Consider the following 19,482-nt stretch of genomic DNA (forward strand, 5'->3'; position numbering starts at 1 on the left):
CCACATATTTAAGTTAGATGAAAAAAATTTGAACTGTTAATCTACTAAAAGTCAATATGGTCTGAGTCTGGAGATAAAACCAGTCTACATAATCATGAAGCTCTCTCTCCATCTGAAACACTGGTATTTTTATCTACAAAACAGATGAACAAAGAGTACTCCTAATAAAATACATAGGTTCTAGCATATAATTCAAAGCCAGCTCTACTTAGCAAGTGTCCCTGGAGGTAAGGTGCCTTTAGAATTTCCCCTTACAAAGGCGATGGGACGGCCAGTGCTCTGAGGCCTCCAGCCTCGGTGCAGCGCCTGCACCTGCCGTTACAGTCCTCCAGGCACCAGCGCTGCTGAGCTGACATGGGATTTAAATGAAACCTATTCAACTCCAGGAGAAGATGTTTTTCAATATTTTGTGAAATAAGAGAAGGAACTCTTGAACCCACCGATTAATCCAAGCAAAACTTTATTGCACAGTGATTTCTGAAATCTGTAGCCCTGCCCCTCCAGGTCTGAAACGCGCCGGAGTCGGATCCCAAGTGGCCGATTCTCCGCTCCTCCCAGTTACAACTTCACTCCCTTGACCTCCGCTTCGCACAGGTAAATTATGCTGGCTGTTTTTATATATTTACATGTTGGGTATGTCAGTTGGTAATCTTCTGATGTGTGTTTTATTTGGTTAACAAAACCCACCCCCGTATTCATGTGTTATTACTAACACTGAAAGATCACTGGTATATGGTGAAAAGCATACAATCACCTTTGGACAAGACACTCATTTTCATACCACAAACTTATATGAAAAATATATCGTTACAAAGTACCTGACATTGTCCTAGAAGAAGTGAAGGTATAATCTGTAATTTCAAAATTTTAAATTAAAAGGCTCGTCTCTGTATCAGTTTTCAGTACTAAGGATTTTATGTAGAAGCAATCTTTGAAATATGGTCTGGCATCATGCTGAGCCAGTGGAAGGAATTCACAGATATCAAGATTATTAAAAATACTTAATATAGGAGATAAATAAATTTAATCTGCTGTGAAAATTAAATTGCTGCATTAAGAAGATTTTTTTTTAAAAGATAATTCTAAAGAGAAAATAATAAAGATCTTGAAAACAGAGAGCACTAATATTTTTTCAGTTTGTATTACAATAATATTTGGGGACAATTATATATATATGTATATATTCACAGAAGTAACATATCATATATACCTAAACATTAGACTTATTGGTCAAAATAATTTGTGATATATGCTTGATTAGAAAACAGATCTTCATGATATGTAAGTTCAAAGCCACAATGGAAAAATTACATTACCTAAAAAAGAACTGAAACCCAAATAGGACAAGATAGTATTTCAATGACAGATAAAATTTGCTACCATTGTGGCTTTCAAAACATTAATTCTTCCTTTAAACAACTTTACAATTAAGGTAATAAGTGTTTAAAAATAATTTTTCATGAAACCAAACAGACAACCAATAGAAATATTTTAGGAATATTAAAAAGTTAATTATATATAACATTTAAAAAATCTCACTTTACAAGAAAGCACATATAATAATCATTATGATCCCTTTCATATTAAACTTTATATTAAGTGCCTGTTACATAGAGGGAGATGTTAGGACTTATGAGGTAGAATAAAAAATAGAGTCAACTCCTTACCTCATGTTGTCATAAAAATGGTTCAGAAAACTAAAGGCTACTCATGGCAACCACTGATAAGAACAGACTATTTTTTAATAGGAGGCCATTCCACCTTGCAGCAGCAGCTGGAGAGTCAAACCCAGGGGCTTAAATTTCAAAGCGGTTTACTAGGGCCAGTTTGCCCTTTCGCTTGGAATGCCTTTTGTTCTGTTCCAGGAAACATTGGAGAAGACACATTTTCAAGAGTCCCTGAGCATGTTAAGCTAAATGGGTCCTTCTGCCAAACAGTTTTCTTTTTACTTCTGTGACTGATACGTCAACAGGAATAAAGAATCAAAAAGTGAATATATTATTAATTCTCAAAGGTATAATTTCTTTTACATTGAGTAATGGGTCATGTTTAACAAAACGCACTTCTAATTAAACTTTGTGCTCATCAAATCCACCTTTGGTCTTTAATGTAACAAGACTTGATTACTATTCTAGGCCCAAGTTTTTGTGAACTCGTATTATTAGCAATTACTCAAGTGCCTATATGACAGAAATGATAAAAACTATTGTCCCTACAAGTAAACTCTGGATTGACTTAAGTTATTTTAGCTCTAATCAATTTTTCTTGCTCAAAAGAAAAACTAATCTTTAAGCAGGGTTTTTAAATAAATATGAGTGGAAGATGAGCAGTTATTAAGAGGAACTGCAATTCTGTAGGAGGATTTCACACGGCCAGCCACCCAAGCATTGTCTGGACGGCTTGAACACAGGTGCTGTTGCTGGCTAGAGGATGGAGCAGAGAAAAGGGTTTGGTATGTTGGGCTATGTGTTGGACCACCCTTGCACTCAATCTCAGCTTTGGGGAAATGGCAATTCCCATTAGAACACACCCCAATCAAAACACCAGGAGGAGTGGTGCCTGGCGATCAACTACCGAAAATCAGAGTTGCAAAAGTATGTCACCCTTTATTGCACACCCATAACCTTAGGCTGGGAGCATCATGAAGATATAAAAGGAATGAGAAGTATAATTTATAGTGTATTTGCCTGAAAGAAATAACTGCTTTAAAATTTAGGTTTTTCTGAGCTATGTCCAAGTGACCCTCATGTTACTAAACTATTAGAAGATGCATAACAATGCCATGAGCTTGTCTATAAAAATGACAACAAAAGGTGCATCTCCAGCACTCCTACTACATTTAACTTTAGAACTAAACCTCAATTACAGGCTATAATGTATTAATTTTTAGCAAGAGGATTTCTAGGAATTCAGCGGGAAAGTTGGGCCCCATGATGCTGTGCAGGAAATGGACTTAAACCAACAAGTCTATTGTTTTGTGTGAGTGGTCTTTGTAATTACGATGCCATGACACTGCGGGATGACATTCACACACTCTTAGCTCTGTGCCTGTCCATCACCCACTGTACTGGGAGGCTGAAGACTGTTGTAAAAGACAAAGTAAACCTTATGTGACTACTCTAATAATAAAATAACTGTGAAACCAAGTCCTCAAGGGGAAATTGACATGTTTCTGCTGGAAAAGCCACATACTCAAGTGCATCATGTCACACAAACATGTCATTAGAAAGGAAAGTTGTAAGCTAGATTAATTCATAAACCAGATAGATATTCCAGGGTAATCTTTAGCATATGTTGTATTAAATCCATCTTGGTAGTCTGTTCCTTCAACACTGTTTGGTTTGAGGTTAAAAACATGGGAAATGCCTTGTGTAAGAAAGCAAGCCAGTTAAAGACCAATAAAACAACAGTCATAATTATATGCATTATACTAGTTGTATGCCCAATTCCCTGAGGGGAAGGGAGGGTCTATGTATAGCCCCAAACAACAAGAATTCACACTTTGGGAATGGCTACAAATGATATCTCCCAGTGGGAAACTGGAGCACTCTCCTCCCTGAGTTGAATTAGGGTCTGTGTGTGCTAGGCAGTTGTCTCAATGCTTTTGATCGAGAAGGGCTATTGGATGCTGCAGGTAGGAAGGAAATATTCATATAACAAAATGTGTATGGCTACTACCCTCTATAGCTGGAATCTAGTAACTTACTACACTTCCTTCTCTGTCTGCAAGGTCACTCACATGCAGAAGCATTGGACTGGGCTGTCTCTCAGATACACAGAGCAGGATAATACTGGGAGGGTTGTAGGAATAAAGTTTGAAGGGCTTTGATGCTGGTAACTCCTGAAGCCCCGAGGTGTAGCTTCTCTCGTTAACTGGGTGCTGCATCAGTTAAAATACTATGAATCCATGCTGTGTCCATGCATTACACTCATATTCTTCTAGGGTGCTTAACGTATCTCGCTGGCAAGGCTTCAGAGAAAAATGTGAACTATGTATAATGAGTGAAATATTTTACTCTACAGTTCTCTCAAAAATCCATGGATGAATGTGTAATTTAAAAAATCCCATCACTAATATAATCTGAGGAAGCTTTATCATTCCTTAAGGGTTTCTCAAAAATGGTATTGGGAATTAAAAGGGAAAAAACAAAAAACCCAAGGAACAATGGTCATTTCCCCAAACCGAACACAAGCCATCCCAAACCTTGGTGAGCACCCTCCATCTCCGAGATGCAGAGAACTGAACCAGAGGCAGGAGCCTGACTCCAGAGAGGTTACCTTTCCACGGTCCTGGAGCTTATATCTTACTCTACCTGTATCCTGTTGTCCTAGGATCAGTTCAGGACAATCCTTGACCACCAGGAAGACACATTATAACATGAAACTGAGAAATGGGGCAATAATGTTTTGAATGGAAAAAGCAGCTTCCTAAGACATCAGTGTTGGTTATGAAAAGATTGCAGCGCCTTGCAACTTTACACCAAGAAAACTTGAAAAATCTGATGTCCATGTGTTAGCGCTTGAGCCCATTCTTAAGGCATTAGTATTGCTTACAGCCATTTTCTACAGAATCATGTGTGTAATCGTAAACATGTGTCAGCCTATGTGTTCCCTATTTACCAATTATTTAATTAGCTCTGTTTGTTCTTTGCGATACAGGCAATGTAATATTTCTTTATTTCCTGCATTTCAGAATGAGTGAGTATATGCCAAATATTTTCAAAAGTCTACAGATGTATCCTATTAAACCATACAGTTTGTTAGGGAAGTATTAGTAACAAAAGAGAGATCTTCTCTTCTTGTTAAACCGACACGCTGCTGTCCCCTTCAGTTCTACCACACTCTGAAAATCAAGCCAAAATCTAAGGGAATTAAAGCGCAAAGAAACCGGAGCCACACAGTCACTGTGCAACAGCGAAGCTTATCATCAGACCCAGATCTTCCCTTGCACTTCAACTGAAGGAACTGGAAGGCATATTTTAAGGGAGAACATGACTGTTTTCCCGTAAAGTAATCCTAAAGTCATAACTGTATTTATGCAAATTAATAAAGGTCTGTTCTTCCAAAAAGCTGAGTTACCATGTTTACTTGCTTCCTGAAAAGATTATAAACCTTTTTCACATTCTACTCATTGACAAGTACACCCATGACTGTGGAATAATTTATGTAATAATGTTTTTCCCCAAAAATTCCTTTTTTGGATTCCAAAAATCTCACACTTTTCCCTTTTAAAAGGATAACTTCTTTATTATTATCTGGACACTCCCTCCACTTAAACAGGCCTCTATGGTCTGGAACAAGTCAAGTCCATCCTGAGCCCATGGCTGCGCCTTGCCCAGGCCAAATGAAGGAGAGTGGACCTTATTCCTGCTCATCCAAGCGAGTGATGAGCCAACCGGCTTCCCTAAGGCAAATCCCATTCCCACTGGATTCATGGCTTTGCTAACCACAGCCCACGGACAATTACTCCATCTTGCAACCTCTCCTTCCTCCAAGTCTAGTGCCCGTCTCCCAGGAAGACTGTCTTGCAAATCAATTAACAAAACGTTTTTTCAAACAGTGCCTAAGTATGTTTTCCGCAACCCAAGCTTTTGCTCCATCTTCATACCTTCCTAAAAAAGAAAATTACTCAAACCACAAGTAGACAGGAAATCTGCCATGTAAGAGGACGAATGACCGGTCACCCTTCTTTCTAACCAGACCTCATGACTGCAGAAGGGGCTTTCCATTTGCCAAACCACACTGAAGTGAAATATGCTTTTCTCACTCTTTCAGTTCTGCACTTCTTTCTTCTTGTTTTTCAAATCTGCCAAAATTGCATTGATAGCTACAAAACTTCCCCATGTGACCTCTGTCCAGAGCCCTCCAAGGTCAACCTCAGGCAACACATTTATAGAAGCTTTGTTATGAAAAGTTACAAAAATGGAAATTCCTAAATTTGCTTCTTAATGAGGCGTGATAGCGAAGGGCTACTAGATAGCACATCTCAAGTGTGAAATACAGTATTGAATAAACGGAGTGTATTATTTAGGCAGGATTATATTTGCAACATTTCAAAACACTTTTTTTTTAATCAAAAATTCTCCCACCTAAGTGATTCGTACTACTTCCCAAAGTTCCACAGACTAAAGAAAAGGAAAACTCCAGGAGTGAGGAGAAGTAAGAGCAGACTTATTCCGTCACACGTCTCCTCGAGACACACAGCGATGCTCCCACTGCCGACCCACTGCAGGTCATCACAGGCCCAGCAAGACAGGGGTCTGAGCTGGAACCAGAGTACTGGTGGTCAGTGAAGTCTGAGGTTTAATGGCCCTGGAGCATCAGGCTGTATGCTGAGTGACAAGGACGGTTGAAAAGGCCAATTCAGAAGGGGTGCTCACCTCCCCAGCCTGAACTCTTTCTTCCCTGGGCAGCTAGACACCCTGCTAGCTCTCCCTTCAAGGTGAGAGTGTGACGGGGAACCACCTGTCCTAGGGAGAGGACCACAATGGACAGCATGAAAAATGAGAGGCGGCGATGGTTCAGTGCATTTGGCAGTGGCTTTCTCTCCGGTCTTAACTTGTGGAGTACATTTACTTAGAAAAAGCAGCAGGTAACTCCTGGCCCACTGATGCCCAGCCTCTCCTCCCCTGTAAGTGAACGACACTTCTCCCCTCTGAAGGACTCCGCAATGTGACAGTCTTCAGAAGGTGGGCTCATCTAGTTAGTACTAGTCCCCTGTGAGTTCGCACGAACTAGTCTGCAGAAGGCTGTGCGTCCATGGCTAAGAGCACACAGTACAGTGACTGAGTCTGGGAAGTGGTCGATAACTACCACTGAGGGCTATCGTGCCCTTTATATCATTCGTTTTCAATGGTTTGTCTTACAAAAGTTCACTCTGCTTGCTGTTTGAGTGTGTGAGAAGCACGGTGGTTTTGGTGTATTTAAATCCTGTTCAAATTACAAGTGACAAAGGAGCCAAATTTTAGTTTCTTGTGGGAAAAAAATGTGATTACGGTCAAGCTAATGAGTATTTCTGTGTGGTTCACTTGTTTGTTCAGTTATGTGACAAATATTTGTTGCCTGACTGCTGTTCATTATGGGGGGAGGCCTTTCATTGTAATTCTGACATTGATTGTTGGCATCAGAACTGGCATTTCCAAGACTCACCCATTATACTGTCTGTCCCGTTGGCAGGAGGCGTACAGGAAGAGGTGCTGTAATGGTTGGTACCACTACGGTGGAAAGTGGACATTGGAGGAAGACTGGAATTGATGTCTGCTGAGGAGTGTGATGGGTAGCTCTGTAGCAAGAAGCAGAAAGAGGAGGCTATTTTCAACCATAAAGCATTTAGTGGGTTAGTTTTATAATACTTCTTCCAGAACTCTTCATTCTGCAATGGAGAAAGCCCTTAGAATTTCAAAATACCCAAGAATACATCTTGCTTAGATCTGCCAGCTTTCATGTTTTGAATAATAAACAAGGATACATAGTTGGTTTGCATCAAATGTAGAGGAATATAATGGCAATGTAAGACCCCAAGAAATGATTACAATCTCTAAATCTAAAAGTGACTGCTAAAAGCAGCTCTGTGGCTCAGCAACATAAAGAGCACTGCTACTATTATTTTTGTGTGCAGCCTACTGATCAAGTAAGAAAGGTTCTATGATATCATAAATAAAACAACATCATGACCAGGGTTTACACTGCACTTCACCCTGACCTTTTGGACACTAAATGACAAAAAGTAACCAGCCTCAGGTCTTCTTCCTGCCAAATGGGATCACCTTTCTGAACTCTAGCAAGAACAAAATGGTAAATAAAAAATTTAAAAAGTGCTAATGATTATATCTCTCTCCAAGTATCAATATGTAAAGCCTTAACTAAATGAATATACTGAACTAAATTAGAACAATGAACTGAGAATAACTAACTTCTCACTTTATATGACCTCTCCATTAACAATCTACCATACTGCTGACTGTGAAAGATTATCTCTACAGAATCACTTGGCCTAAATCTTGATTTTGAGTTCGATTATTATACCAGTTGTCCAGACAAACTGCTTTTCTTGGGGCATAGCACAGTGACTGTAAGGTTGGCAAATTTGGTGCTACCCATCCATCTGCTTGCGAATGAGCAGATCACTGGAGAGTCATAGTAATTTACAGAAAAACACCTAGCTATTTTCCTGTTCAAGACAGTAAGTAACCTAAAAAGTTGTTCTAATAGGCATCCTGAATGTGTTATAGACATGTAAAGGAAAATGTTTAAGCTAAAATAGACTTTTCCTTTATATGTGATATATTAAAGGGCTACGGTTTATTATATGATTACTGGAGATTCTGTTAATATTGTTCAGTATAAAATTGAGATTGGATATGATGCTCATAGTCAGAGGTGCATCGGGCCCAGGCCATTTCATTTATTCACAAGTAGTAAAACCCTGCTGTCTTGGTATTTTCTTTTATTTTGAGAGGCCCATCTTAATTCTACCTCCCCCTTGATGATTCCTCACTACTTCCAACTCTTCCAAGAGCTCTTCTCTGAATCCCTAATGAGCTTACAACATTTGCACTCTGCCATCTAATAATGATATGCTGCCTTTCATTGCTTTCTCTTTTGAATGCATTTCCAAGATACAGAAGAGAGCTTACACCTCTGCATCCCACAACCTACTGCTGAGGACTGAACACATAATTATCCTATATACTCAATGAAAAACTGGCTACCAGTTAGCATTTAATAAATAGTGGACTGAAGTACTAGTTATTTGAGAGATAACTAAAAAGTCTAGAATTGAAGCTACATTTCAGAGCCAACTCTGCCATGTCCATGCCTTTGAAAATATTACTTCTGCACCCTCAAACAGTCCAAATAAAAGGTCAACTTCAGTGTAAAAGCTGTCATGCTGCCCTTAAACCTTTCCAAGTTCCCAAGAACGCCTTTCGAACTTTTAAATTTCATGGACCTCTTGGCTTGACCAAGAAATTCCTTAGGCCACCTGTTAAACTCATTTCTACTTGCTACTTACAGAACACCCCAAAGAGTCCATGAAATTTCTTCCAAAGAATGACAGAGCGGGGCCATTCCATAGCACAGCTAATCTGAAACTCTGAATAGCCACAAAGCACCAAACTTAGAAGAGCTATTTCTGCTCGAGAGCTGAAGGCTATAATGAAGTGGAGAAAAAGAAACAGAGTAAGGAAAGGAAAACTGAAGAAAAAGGGGAGGTTTCAGTTCTGCTTCATGCTGAGTTTCTAAAGAACAGAGAAACTTCATAAATCAGTCCCGACTGTGTAAAAACCAAAACAGGAAAATATTATGAAAACTATTTAAATAACTATTAATAATTACAGAATGCAGCAGGAAAAAGATGATTGTATCAGTGAGAATTTTTAAACCCTTTAAAAAACTTGGTATAAAATGGGAGTAATCCAGGATTTGAAAAAGGGTTAATACTGAGTTCTGAGACCAAAAAACAGGTTCTTTCTCACAGATTTTAATGGGGAAACCAATACAATCCACCCAAAACAATTATTTTTAGAGACTCATAGAAAATGAGATGCTCAAAGCAATTAATGAGATTCATAACTAGATTATTTTACAAGGAGAAGTATCTTGAAAACTACTGCCACTCCAATTCGTAATAAATACCCCACAGAGAATATTAATGATAGTGAAGAAGGTCTCCTTTAGAGCATTCCGGGATGAGCTACAAGAGGTCCCCTTAGCCTCTTGGTCCAGCTATTAATACTGTCTGCCCTGCTTACTACAAGCGAAAGGGGAAGTATGATAGAGTGTCATGGCCTTACATGTGCACTATTTATTTATTTTTACCTATAATGATCAAAGATAGTGTATTTGGAGCCTATTGACAGTAAATGTTGAAAATGTTTCCATTAGTGGTGTTTTTATCAACCTGTGGGCTGATCATTCAAAGACTGATCTGATCTCACTTATATGTAGAATCTAATGAACAAAATAAACTGACAATCAAAATATTACCAGGCGCATGGATGCATGGAACAGATTGATAGAGGGGAGGGGGACTGGATGAAAGAAGGTTAAGAGATTAGCCAAAGAACATATATGCCTAGCCCATGGGCACAGACAGCAGCGTGGTGATGCCAGGGGGGGAAGGGGCGGGGCGGGGCAGGGGCTGGGTGGAGGTGGGTGAAAGGAGGGATGGGGGACATCTGTAATAGTGTCAATAAAAAAATTAGGAACTATAATAATTGGTAGCACATACTAAGAACAGAATCAGGCTTTAGGTTGAGGAGGGGTTTTACCACCTCGGCACTAGGTGGTTTGTGTCTGGCAATTCTTTACTGCAGGGGCTCTCCTGTGCATCCCTGGCCCCTGTACACTAGATTCCAGTTGCCAACTGCTCCAAGACATTTCCAAATGTTCCCCGAGGGGCAAAGTCATACCCGATTGAGGATCACTGGAGAAAAGGTTTATGTTACAAAAAATAAAAGACAAGAGAACTTGCTTTTATTAAGATTCCAGACTCCAAGGACTATTTTACTCTGCAGTGCAAAGACCAGGCCTAAACCATGCCAGACAGCAAGGACTTTATCCAAGTCATCCCAAACTTAAATCTTCTGCAAAGACCATTCCAGAGCTCAAGCACAAACTCCATCCCCGAGTGACTCTGCAGGTACACGTAGGACACAGTGGAGATGAGCTGGAGGGCTGCAGTGTAGAGGCTGAAACTGACCAGGAAATCTGAAGACACAAAACTGGTCACCTGACAGTTGCTACTGAAATGTGCGGAGTTCAAGCTTTATAATTACATTCTCTTATAACATGGTATAAAGTGAAACTGACAATAGGTTTCTGAAACATTTTAGCTTTAGAGACAATACTAATTTGGCCATATTATATCCAAAATAATACAAGAAAAGCTCTCTTCTTTTTCTCAAACTATTTTTTTGCTCCGTATGGCACAGGCCTGAAGCTGCAGGTGAATATTTTAAGTTACTATCAATTATTTTCAAGCGAAAGGACACCAACTGCCTACTGTACACTTAAATTATTCCCAATCAGTGTCAGATTTTTTAATGTCTCTTCAAAATATTTCCAAATGGTTACTGAAATTACAATGATTACTCAATATAATAATCCAACAGTTCCTGACCTATCAGTGAGAAAATTCTTTAGGAAACACTGCCAGAGACCTAATTCACTTAGCCTTTTTTTTTTTTTTTCTCTCCAATATATCTTTATTGATTTCAGAGAGAGGAAAGGAGAGGGAGAGAAAGAGATAGAAACATCAATGATGAGAGAGTCATTGATTGAGCCCACAACCTGGGCATGTGCCCTGACCGGGAATCGAACCCCAATCGCCTGGATCCTAGGTCGACCCTCAACCGCTGAACCATGCCCCGCCAGGCCACTTAGCCTTTTTAAAAAACAAAGTCCCTATTCTCTAAGATCTGCTAAGTGATCGTGTTAAGTATGAAAACCCTGTGCTTTGTGATGAATAAATGACATTACAAATACAGCGTCTGATGCAATTTACTGGGTTACTCCCTCCTAATGATCTTCCTGGTGGACAATATTTTTTTGGTTCAGCAAAACTTTTTAAAAATGTAGTTGGTTTCCTTTATAAAGTTACACATTTTGTGCACTTGAGAGCATTTTAAAGAGACCTTCCCCAAACAGTGAATTTGGGATAAAACCAAACCACCTAAATCAAAATTCTAGACCATGATAGGGAAAGAAAAAAGAAATATAGGAGGGAAGAAAAATAAATGTCAGGTAGACAACTCTTAAAAAGGACTGAAATTCCAACATATTAGCATAGTGCCAAAATCTTTTATGTGTAATCGAACCTTTCCTTGCACATAGGACACATGTAGATTTGATCATGAGTTTCTTAGAGAAATGGAAAATGATGACAGGGAAGTAAAAATGTTAGCCAAGATGAAATTCTAGTATAACAACAGTTGATATTTCTCTAAGCTTTCACTCTAATACCTCCAAGCAGGAGGTGGGAGAAGAGAAAATCTGCAAGTAAATCATCTGCTATTTAGTGAAAATGTACTGAAATTTGAGATAGTTTGTGATTTACACATTCAAACTTAGGAGATAATATAAAAAGGCCAATTCCATCTTCATCATTTGTCTCTCGTTAAGGAATGGGTTAATTGACCACATAGTGCCTCTGTCTCTAGGACTAAATAAATAGGTATTTTCAAGGATTTCAGAAATCATAACTTCTGGAATTGTTTCGGTTGTTAGAAGAGATATAAGTCACCTTTTCCATATTTCTAGTGGCCGAACAAAAGAGAAGAAAGACCGCAGAAATCTCAAAAGTACAATAGCCTAGATCGAAGCAGAGAAAGAAACATAAAACTGGGTATTAGAAAAAAGGGGAAACTTATAAGATAAAGAGAAATGATATAAATACCACTAATGATAAGTGAACCGGTCATACCCTTTTACATTTGTTGGATTCGATGTCCATACATTTTTAAAACTGTATTATTGCACAGGGACTAGGTCTCATCTTATCTGCATTCCAAACCTAATGCATGATCTAGAAGTACTCTTTCCTCCATTTAATGATAGGCTTAAATTCATAAGTGAACTCTTGGTTGTGGTTATTTTTGAGGCTAGAAAAATATCAAGTGAGTTGCTTCCTCTGGGGTAAAGACCAGTTAATTCCAGAATGGATGAGTGTAGGTGATGGGCAGAGTGGAAACTTTAGTAATAAAAGAAAAAAAGGTAACATTCTACAGCAGTTTTCAATTGTAGTGAGGCTAAACAGAATATCAGTGGGAGCTTGAAGGTGTGGAATTAAAGCTAAAGTATGGAAAATTTGGAATCTGCTCTATCAGAAACCCCATGGTTGCTATTACTGATGGGAGTATACAGAAAAATGAACTCTCTCTTCCCAGTGTGGCGCAACAGGTCAAAACTGTCACGACTGACAGAAGCCAGTCAAGGGGCGTGGAAACGCCCACGGGTGATGCTATCACCTCCCCTCAAAGTCTACTGACTCTCACTCTGCCCCCTACAGTATATTCTTCAAAACTACAGACAGAAAAAAAGGAACTGCCATAGCTGAATTCTGCAGCTCACATACAGTGTGTGTCTATGTGACCAAGGAAGCTGACGCTGTGATTAAGAAAGCACAGAACAAGAGCCAATAAGCAGGAGGGCAAAGACAAAGAGCCCCAAAGGACCGACAAAGGTAATCTCGCTCGGTTACGTCTTTGATCACAGAAACAATGCAACTGCAAGAACAGAGGGTGCGCACCGATTCTGCATTCACTGGCAGAGTCCTGTGTACGCGCATGGAAAGACACGGGAGGTTCCACAAACTAGCTGTTTTGTGCCCATTACCATGCAAATCTGCCTTACCAAACGTTCGTGTGGGTGCAGGCTACAGTAGCTGCTAGACTGTGGAATATGAGAAGAATTGCCCAGCATTCCTCCGTAGCCAGGCTGATTCATCCCACTGGAGGAGCTCCAAGGGTCACTGCTGTGATGACCATCTGTAAAGGACAAAGAAAACCGTGACTTCTCTGAGGCAGTCAGCCTTGCTTTATAGAATAGTTTTTTTCTCAGATACTTGAAAATGGCTCTCTCTTGTGCATTCATCTTTGTGTCAGTTAGCTGGTTACATCTGAAAAAAGTCATCATTATTTTTTCCCAAATGATTCTATATTGCCAAACAAATATAAATATTTAACACAGTAAAGTGTTCTTAGTAAAAATTCAACTGTAAAAGAAAAACAGAACACATTTCTACATAGAATTATGTCAAGTTAGCAGGCTAATGCTAAAGGAGACATTTGTTAGAAGCACTCTGATCCCTTTTTCTATGAAAACTAACTAAAAAGTTAAATTGTTTCAAATTTTCGGGTGAAAATAAAATACCTGAGACATTACACAGTTGGCAAGTTTACAAGTTTAAAAAGCATATAAAGAAATAAGTAATAATGAAAAAGAATCCCATATTTAAAAGACTGAATTTCATTTACAAAGTAGATAGAATTAAAGTTGGAATTACATTATGATATATAGGGAAGAGGAGTCTCAAATATATTGTTCTGAGTTTCTGTTTCCTTTAATTTTTTGATATCTAGTTATATGGCTATCTGAAGCCTTCAGTAGCAATTCAAAATTCAAAGAGTACACACATCATAAGGTGGATATTATGCTACAGTCAACTGTGGGGGCCTCTGGGTTTTATAAAACTATGAGTTTAAAAGAGGTTTAAAATAATATGAAAATTATATAAAGTATCTTTTAATATCAAGTTAAAATTTTGTTAATAGCATATTAAAAACATTCCTACAGATTCTTTTCATTCTCTAGGTCTACTGGCCTAGTAGTTAGTATGGGAGATTGTTTGTTTTACGTTTCTCAAATTAAGTGGGTAGGGGTGGGGGGAAGGACCTATGTTACTGCTGGGTTCATTCAATTTTTCTTTCTGTCAAGTTTAACAAAAATTACTGAGTGCCAGATATGCCATCAGCTAGGTGCTAACAATATAGCAGGTACTGCTTTCTGAAAATAAGATTATTTTCACCATGCATTTTATTTAATAAAGGCCATTTGAAAATTTAGGCAATAGGCAAGTTAAGTCTGATACTCTATTTCATGAGACTTTTCTCTGAGATTTTAAACTCAGAAGTTAGAATTCAGAAAACTGGAATAGTTTCAGGATAGGGAGGAATAATCTATAAATGTCTTAAGAACTATGCAAGCAAAATCATGCCTGCGATTTTGATAGTTTAAGAATTGTAACTAGAAGATGGAAATTTAAAGTTAAAAATAAGAGGCCTCACAGTAGTAGGTTTAAAATATGCCTCTGACAATCTCTGAATATCTTTCCTCTAAACTGCATGTTTCTTCAAGGCCTGAATTCCCAGGGCACCATGCACCCCTCACTGAAGGAAGCCAATGCGAAACAGGACCACGAGGCGCTGTTTCTGGGATCGTAATGTGAAAACATAAGACTTTCAAAAAGTTATTTTTCATCGACTTTAGATTTAGCCCTGAGAATGAGGAAGTTTAGATGTCACCTTAACTTCAAATATGAAGTTCAAGACCACTAACATTTCAAATAGATGGCATATATGACAAATAAATTGAGAATATATATCATTGAACAGGAGTCTCTTGAAACATTTTGACAACATGAGGCACTATATGGAAATACATTTAGGATTTGTTAACACAGAACACTCAAATCAATGCAGACCTATAAAAATACATACTTTACATAAATTATGCTTTTCACAGTAAATTAATATTTATCACATCCCATGATCTTGGCATAATGCTGTTTTGAAAGAATAGAATTAGACATGTGCAAATTAATTGTGCTCATCATAAATGTCAAGTCGAAACATTATTTTTTGCTTTTTGGGTATTCATGTGCAGAAAAGAAAATGTGTTCCTCCTCGTTTGCGTGGTCTGCAGGGAGAGAACCTACTGTTTAACCCACCCGATCTCCTCTGCAGTGCGCAGTTGAAGCGAGCCACCTCCCTGAGGGCGGGCATAAGACATCTATCTTTCCGTCAGTGTCCTCAGTGAAAACCTGTTCTGAGTGGGGAATCCTTGAGCTGACAATCTCCATAAGCACCGGCAGCACAGTTTCTCTGACTGGTCACAAGAGAGGGAGCTGATGCTAATGTGGCTGCTGTTTGTAGATGTAATGACACAGAACACACCCAAGTGACAAACCTGGTGTGTTCCTTTGAGAGTTACACCTAGGACGGGTCACAGAGATAAAGGGATCCCTATGAACACGGGCTCCATTATGTGTGGAACAAATCCTCTCTATTACTGAGGGACCCATTCTATTCAATTTCATAGATTTTCCATGGAATTTCACAAGTGAGCTAATAACCTAATAGAGCTGACACTCTAAAGGGAAAGAAAATAAATCCATTTTAATCAGAATGACTTTGAGTGTGTCCACTGTAATCTAAGCTAGACACCAGGCTGCTCCTCTGGTATCTGCTGCCCCAAGCACACTCCCCTTGCCATGACATGGCCCTTTCTAGGGCTGCATGAAGAAGGAAATCCCAAGTCACTTTGCCAAGGGCACACTTAAACAGGGTTTTCACAGCCAGGCAGAAAGAGCTAAAGTTTTGCAGGCATGGGCTCTCAGTCAATTTCATATCTGAACTGCAGAGTATTAACCTGGTAACATGACCATCACATTGTGACAGTGTCATAGACATACCAGAGGTGGAGCCTTAGCTGCACCCTCCAAACTCTCTCTTCTCACTGCAGCTGCTACTATTTCAACCATTCTGGTCTCTTCTCAAGCAGTAGACGGGGGCTGTGCTATCAGTGGCAAACTCAGGGACCACATATCCACGTGCATTTAATCAAATATACTGACCAGTTAGAAGAAATACACTTTTCTACCATGAAGTTATACTATTCTGCATTTGTCTGGGAAGGAAACTGGGTCTTTGGGCCTACTCCAGTTAGCATGCTGGAGTAAAGTTTTTGCTGTGTCTTTGGACAGGTCACTTCATCGATCCAAATGAGATGCTTGTTCTTACCTATGAAACAGTAAGGGCTAAAATTTTTATATAAAATTACTTACAATGAAAAGTTTTTCCCAGGTGGTTAAATCATGTACACATACTCTTCTTGAGGGATGAAGCCGCTTACATGACCAGCCACCGAAGGCCATCCTCCAAAGAGCACCAGTTATCAGTAAAGCAAACCAGTCTAATTTTAACTCATCATTGCTCAAGGGGCTTGCAGGTAAAAACCAGGTCTTAGGAAAGCTTTAATTAGTTTATTTGTAAGGACTACAATTCCTAAGAAGAGCATGATCTTCAATATTCTCTACTTTCCTAGTATTCCATTTCTTGGGTATCAATCACTTCAGCAGTCATTTGTCCCACATATGACATGAAAAGGCCAGGGAATACTGCACAGTGGGTTTGTGGTTATGGGAGGTGACATCTTACCTTGCATGAAGAAGGAGCTGGGAAAAGTGCTGGCTGCTGGTTTTGAGGAAGGGTAGCCTGGCGAGTCCCTATTGTAGTCGGCAGTGCTTGCTGATGGAGCATAAACCTGAGGAAGGAGAGGCAATTTAGTCTGGCTGGCTGCATTGACCAAAGTATCTCAAGGTCCATTACTATATCAGAAGCAGGCTCACAATGCTAAATTTCTACCATGTGCGTTCTAATTCTAAAAGCCTAGAAACACTGCTCCTTTCAGAAACAAAAGATAGCCCCACCCCAAATGCTCAGTATATTTGTGTGAATGGGGAACGGGTGTGATATTTTCAAGTCACAGGCAAGACTACGGCAACTATGTCTAGTTATAAATATGTTATATAATACCAATACGGTGATCCTGAGAGTTGAAATATCCCCTTTTTTTTTGTTTTTTCAAAAAAGCATAGATGGCCAAGGAGAGCACATGAAGGGTAAAAACAGAAAGATGTGCATCAAGCCTCTCCCTTTTAAAATGTTTTCTTAATTTTTCAATTGCAGTTGATATTCAATTTTATTAGTTTCAGGTGTACAGCACAGTGGTTAGACATTTGTAAAACTTACGAAGCCTCTCCCCTTTAACTCTACCTTCCAATTAAAATGTTCACTTTTGAGAGAAAGACAGAGAAAACAAATGCACTATTCAAAATGACAAAAGTGACAAATCTTGGAATATTAAATTCCCATGGTGTCAGGGGACCACGACAGCAGAGATGCATGAAAAAGGCCACTAGCGGCCCAGCTCTACACAGACCACCAACAATCAGTGTGCACACGAAGGGGGGGGCCCTCCTGTAGAGCTCCTATTACATTTGTGTGTGCAATAAACTTTAAAAAGTGTGCCCAAATCCTAATTTTCTTACATTTGTTTACTAATACTCATGAGACTTGGGGAACTGGGTCTTTATAAAAATAACCTGTGTATTTTTCTCGTTTATGTTTCCCTTAAAGATGACAGCATCCTGGAAAGGCATAAATTCATAAGGTATAGTTTAACTTTAATTGGTTTTCCCCTTGCCTTTTTTGCTAACTATAATTTTTTTGAATCCCCATTTTCTTTTGTTCCAAAGCTCCTCTCTCCAGATGGCGGGAGAGACCGAAGGCCTGTCGTCCTGGAGAAACGGACACCTTCCCGGGAGCCTCCATTTTGGAGCAGGCGGCAGCTCGCAGGGCTGGCAGGGAGCCCGAGCGGCGCTCGCAGGCCACGCGGAGGGGAGGGGCTCCCCAAGGAAAAGGCAACGGCGGGGCAGCAGAAACCAACGCCCCCCTTACGGCAACATCAAATAAACACCCTAGGAAAAATTATATAATTGCTCTCAGAGCACCATGAATCACAGACTAGGCATTAATATAAGGTTTAGGATTTCACAAAGGACAGGTCCACGGAGACAGATGTGGAAAATATAAATACACATACATACACCAAATAAACGCTACATATGCCCCACAGTGCCCCTGAAAATTGGGAGGTCCTGGAGGCTGAACAAAACAAAAACAAACCAGAAAAACCCATGTGCGCTTTAGAAAACAAGGATTTTTCCTAAGTCCTGGTGGGATATAAGCCCTATATTTCATTTTATTTTTAAATGTTCTTCATATTTTAAATGTATAAACAGCTCTGGGCTTCCATTTTCAAAGGGATTACAGTAATGGGGGAATTTTTTCAAGTATCTTTAAGGGATAAGGAATACACCTTGAGCCAGGAATCCCCAAACAAATCAATATTCTCAGTTCTACAAAGCAAAACCCAGTATTTTCTTGAGAACTATACAACTAACAAACAGTTTCGGAAATGCTCCTAAATGCAGTTAGAGAAGATCTTGAGAGTAGGTTAAAAAAAATAAAAGAAAACATTACCTTCTAGAACAAGGGGAAATTGAAAATTAGATCATCTCATTCTAAGAACAGAATGAGCATAATGTGACTATAATATATCTACAGGCTATTAGCCTGACAGCCATTTGGCCAGTCGGTGTTAATATAAGCTAAGTGTGCTATGTGTTATCGCCAAATTTCAGAACTCAATATATTTACTATAAAACTGAAAATAAACTCTGACTCATTATTAAATAATCCTATATTTAAAAACAATTGAAATAAATCCCTTTAGGATAATAGCTTAATTTTAATTACATATTCTACTACATTATCCTTAAACATGTACAGTATTATATCAACACCATTTGATGGCTCCTAAGCAGGTTAATCCACCCCCCTCCCGAATTTAGATAGAATTATTTGACATTTCTTTTGTGAAATAAGGTCAAATCTTTGGTAATTTTGCTCATGTATAAGGAAGTGACTTTGACTATGAATTATGATCAGTCTCAAAGATCTGTGGCTAAGATCACTTACTGCAAATTCATAAATGCTGCCTGCACGAAAAAGAGTATCTATGGGACTGAACAAGTTCTTAGGGTATGGTATACCGACCAACTTGTTTTTCTGGTGCTGTAGCCAAATGAAGGCTCTTTAGACAAGACGAAAGTCGTTGTTAACAAGAAATGGAACATTG

At 39.1% G+C, this 19,482-nt stretch overlaps 1 protein-coding gene across 15 annotated transcripts in view; it reads right to left on the minus strand.

Moving 5' to 3' along the window:
• The window catches only part of TCF4 (transcription factor 4), a 330,485-nt gene that overhangs the window by 32,681 nt on the left and 278,322 nt on the right, over positions 1 to 19,482 (minus strand). For all 15 annotated transcript variants that reach the window (XM_087819116.1, XM_087819111.1, XM_087819114.1 and 12 more), the window contains 3 exons: positions 16,938 to 17,043; positions 13,354 to 13,487; positions 7,150 to 7,282 (listed from right to left, as the gene is read on the minus strand). In XM_087819116.1, coding sequence (XP_087675242.1) covers positions 7,150 to 7,282; positions 13,354 to 13,487; positions 16,938 to 17,043 — 373 coding nt within the window. The remainder of the gene's footprint in view (positions 1 to 7,149; positions 7,283 to 13,353; positions 13,488 to 16,937; positions 17,044 to 19,482) is intronic.

The sequence above is a fragment of the Miniopterus natalensis genome, chromosome 7, assembly GCF_054644295.1.
Source record: "Miniopterus natalensis isolate mMinNat1 chromosome 7, mMinNat1.hap1, whole genome shotgun sequence".
Taxonomy (NCBI): domain Eukaryota; kingdom Metazoa; phylum Chordata; class Mammalia; order Chiroptera; family Miniopteridae; genus Miniopterus; species Miniopterus natalensis.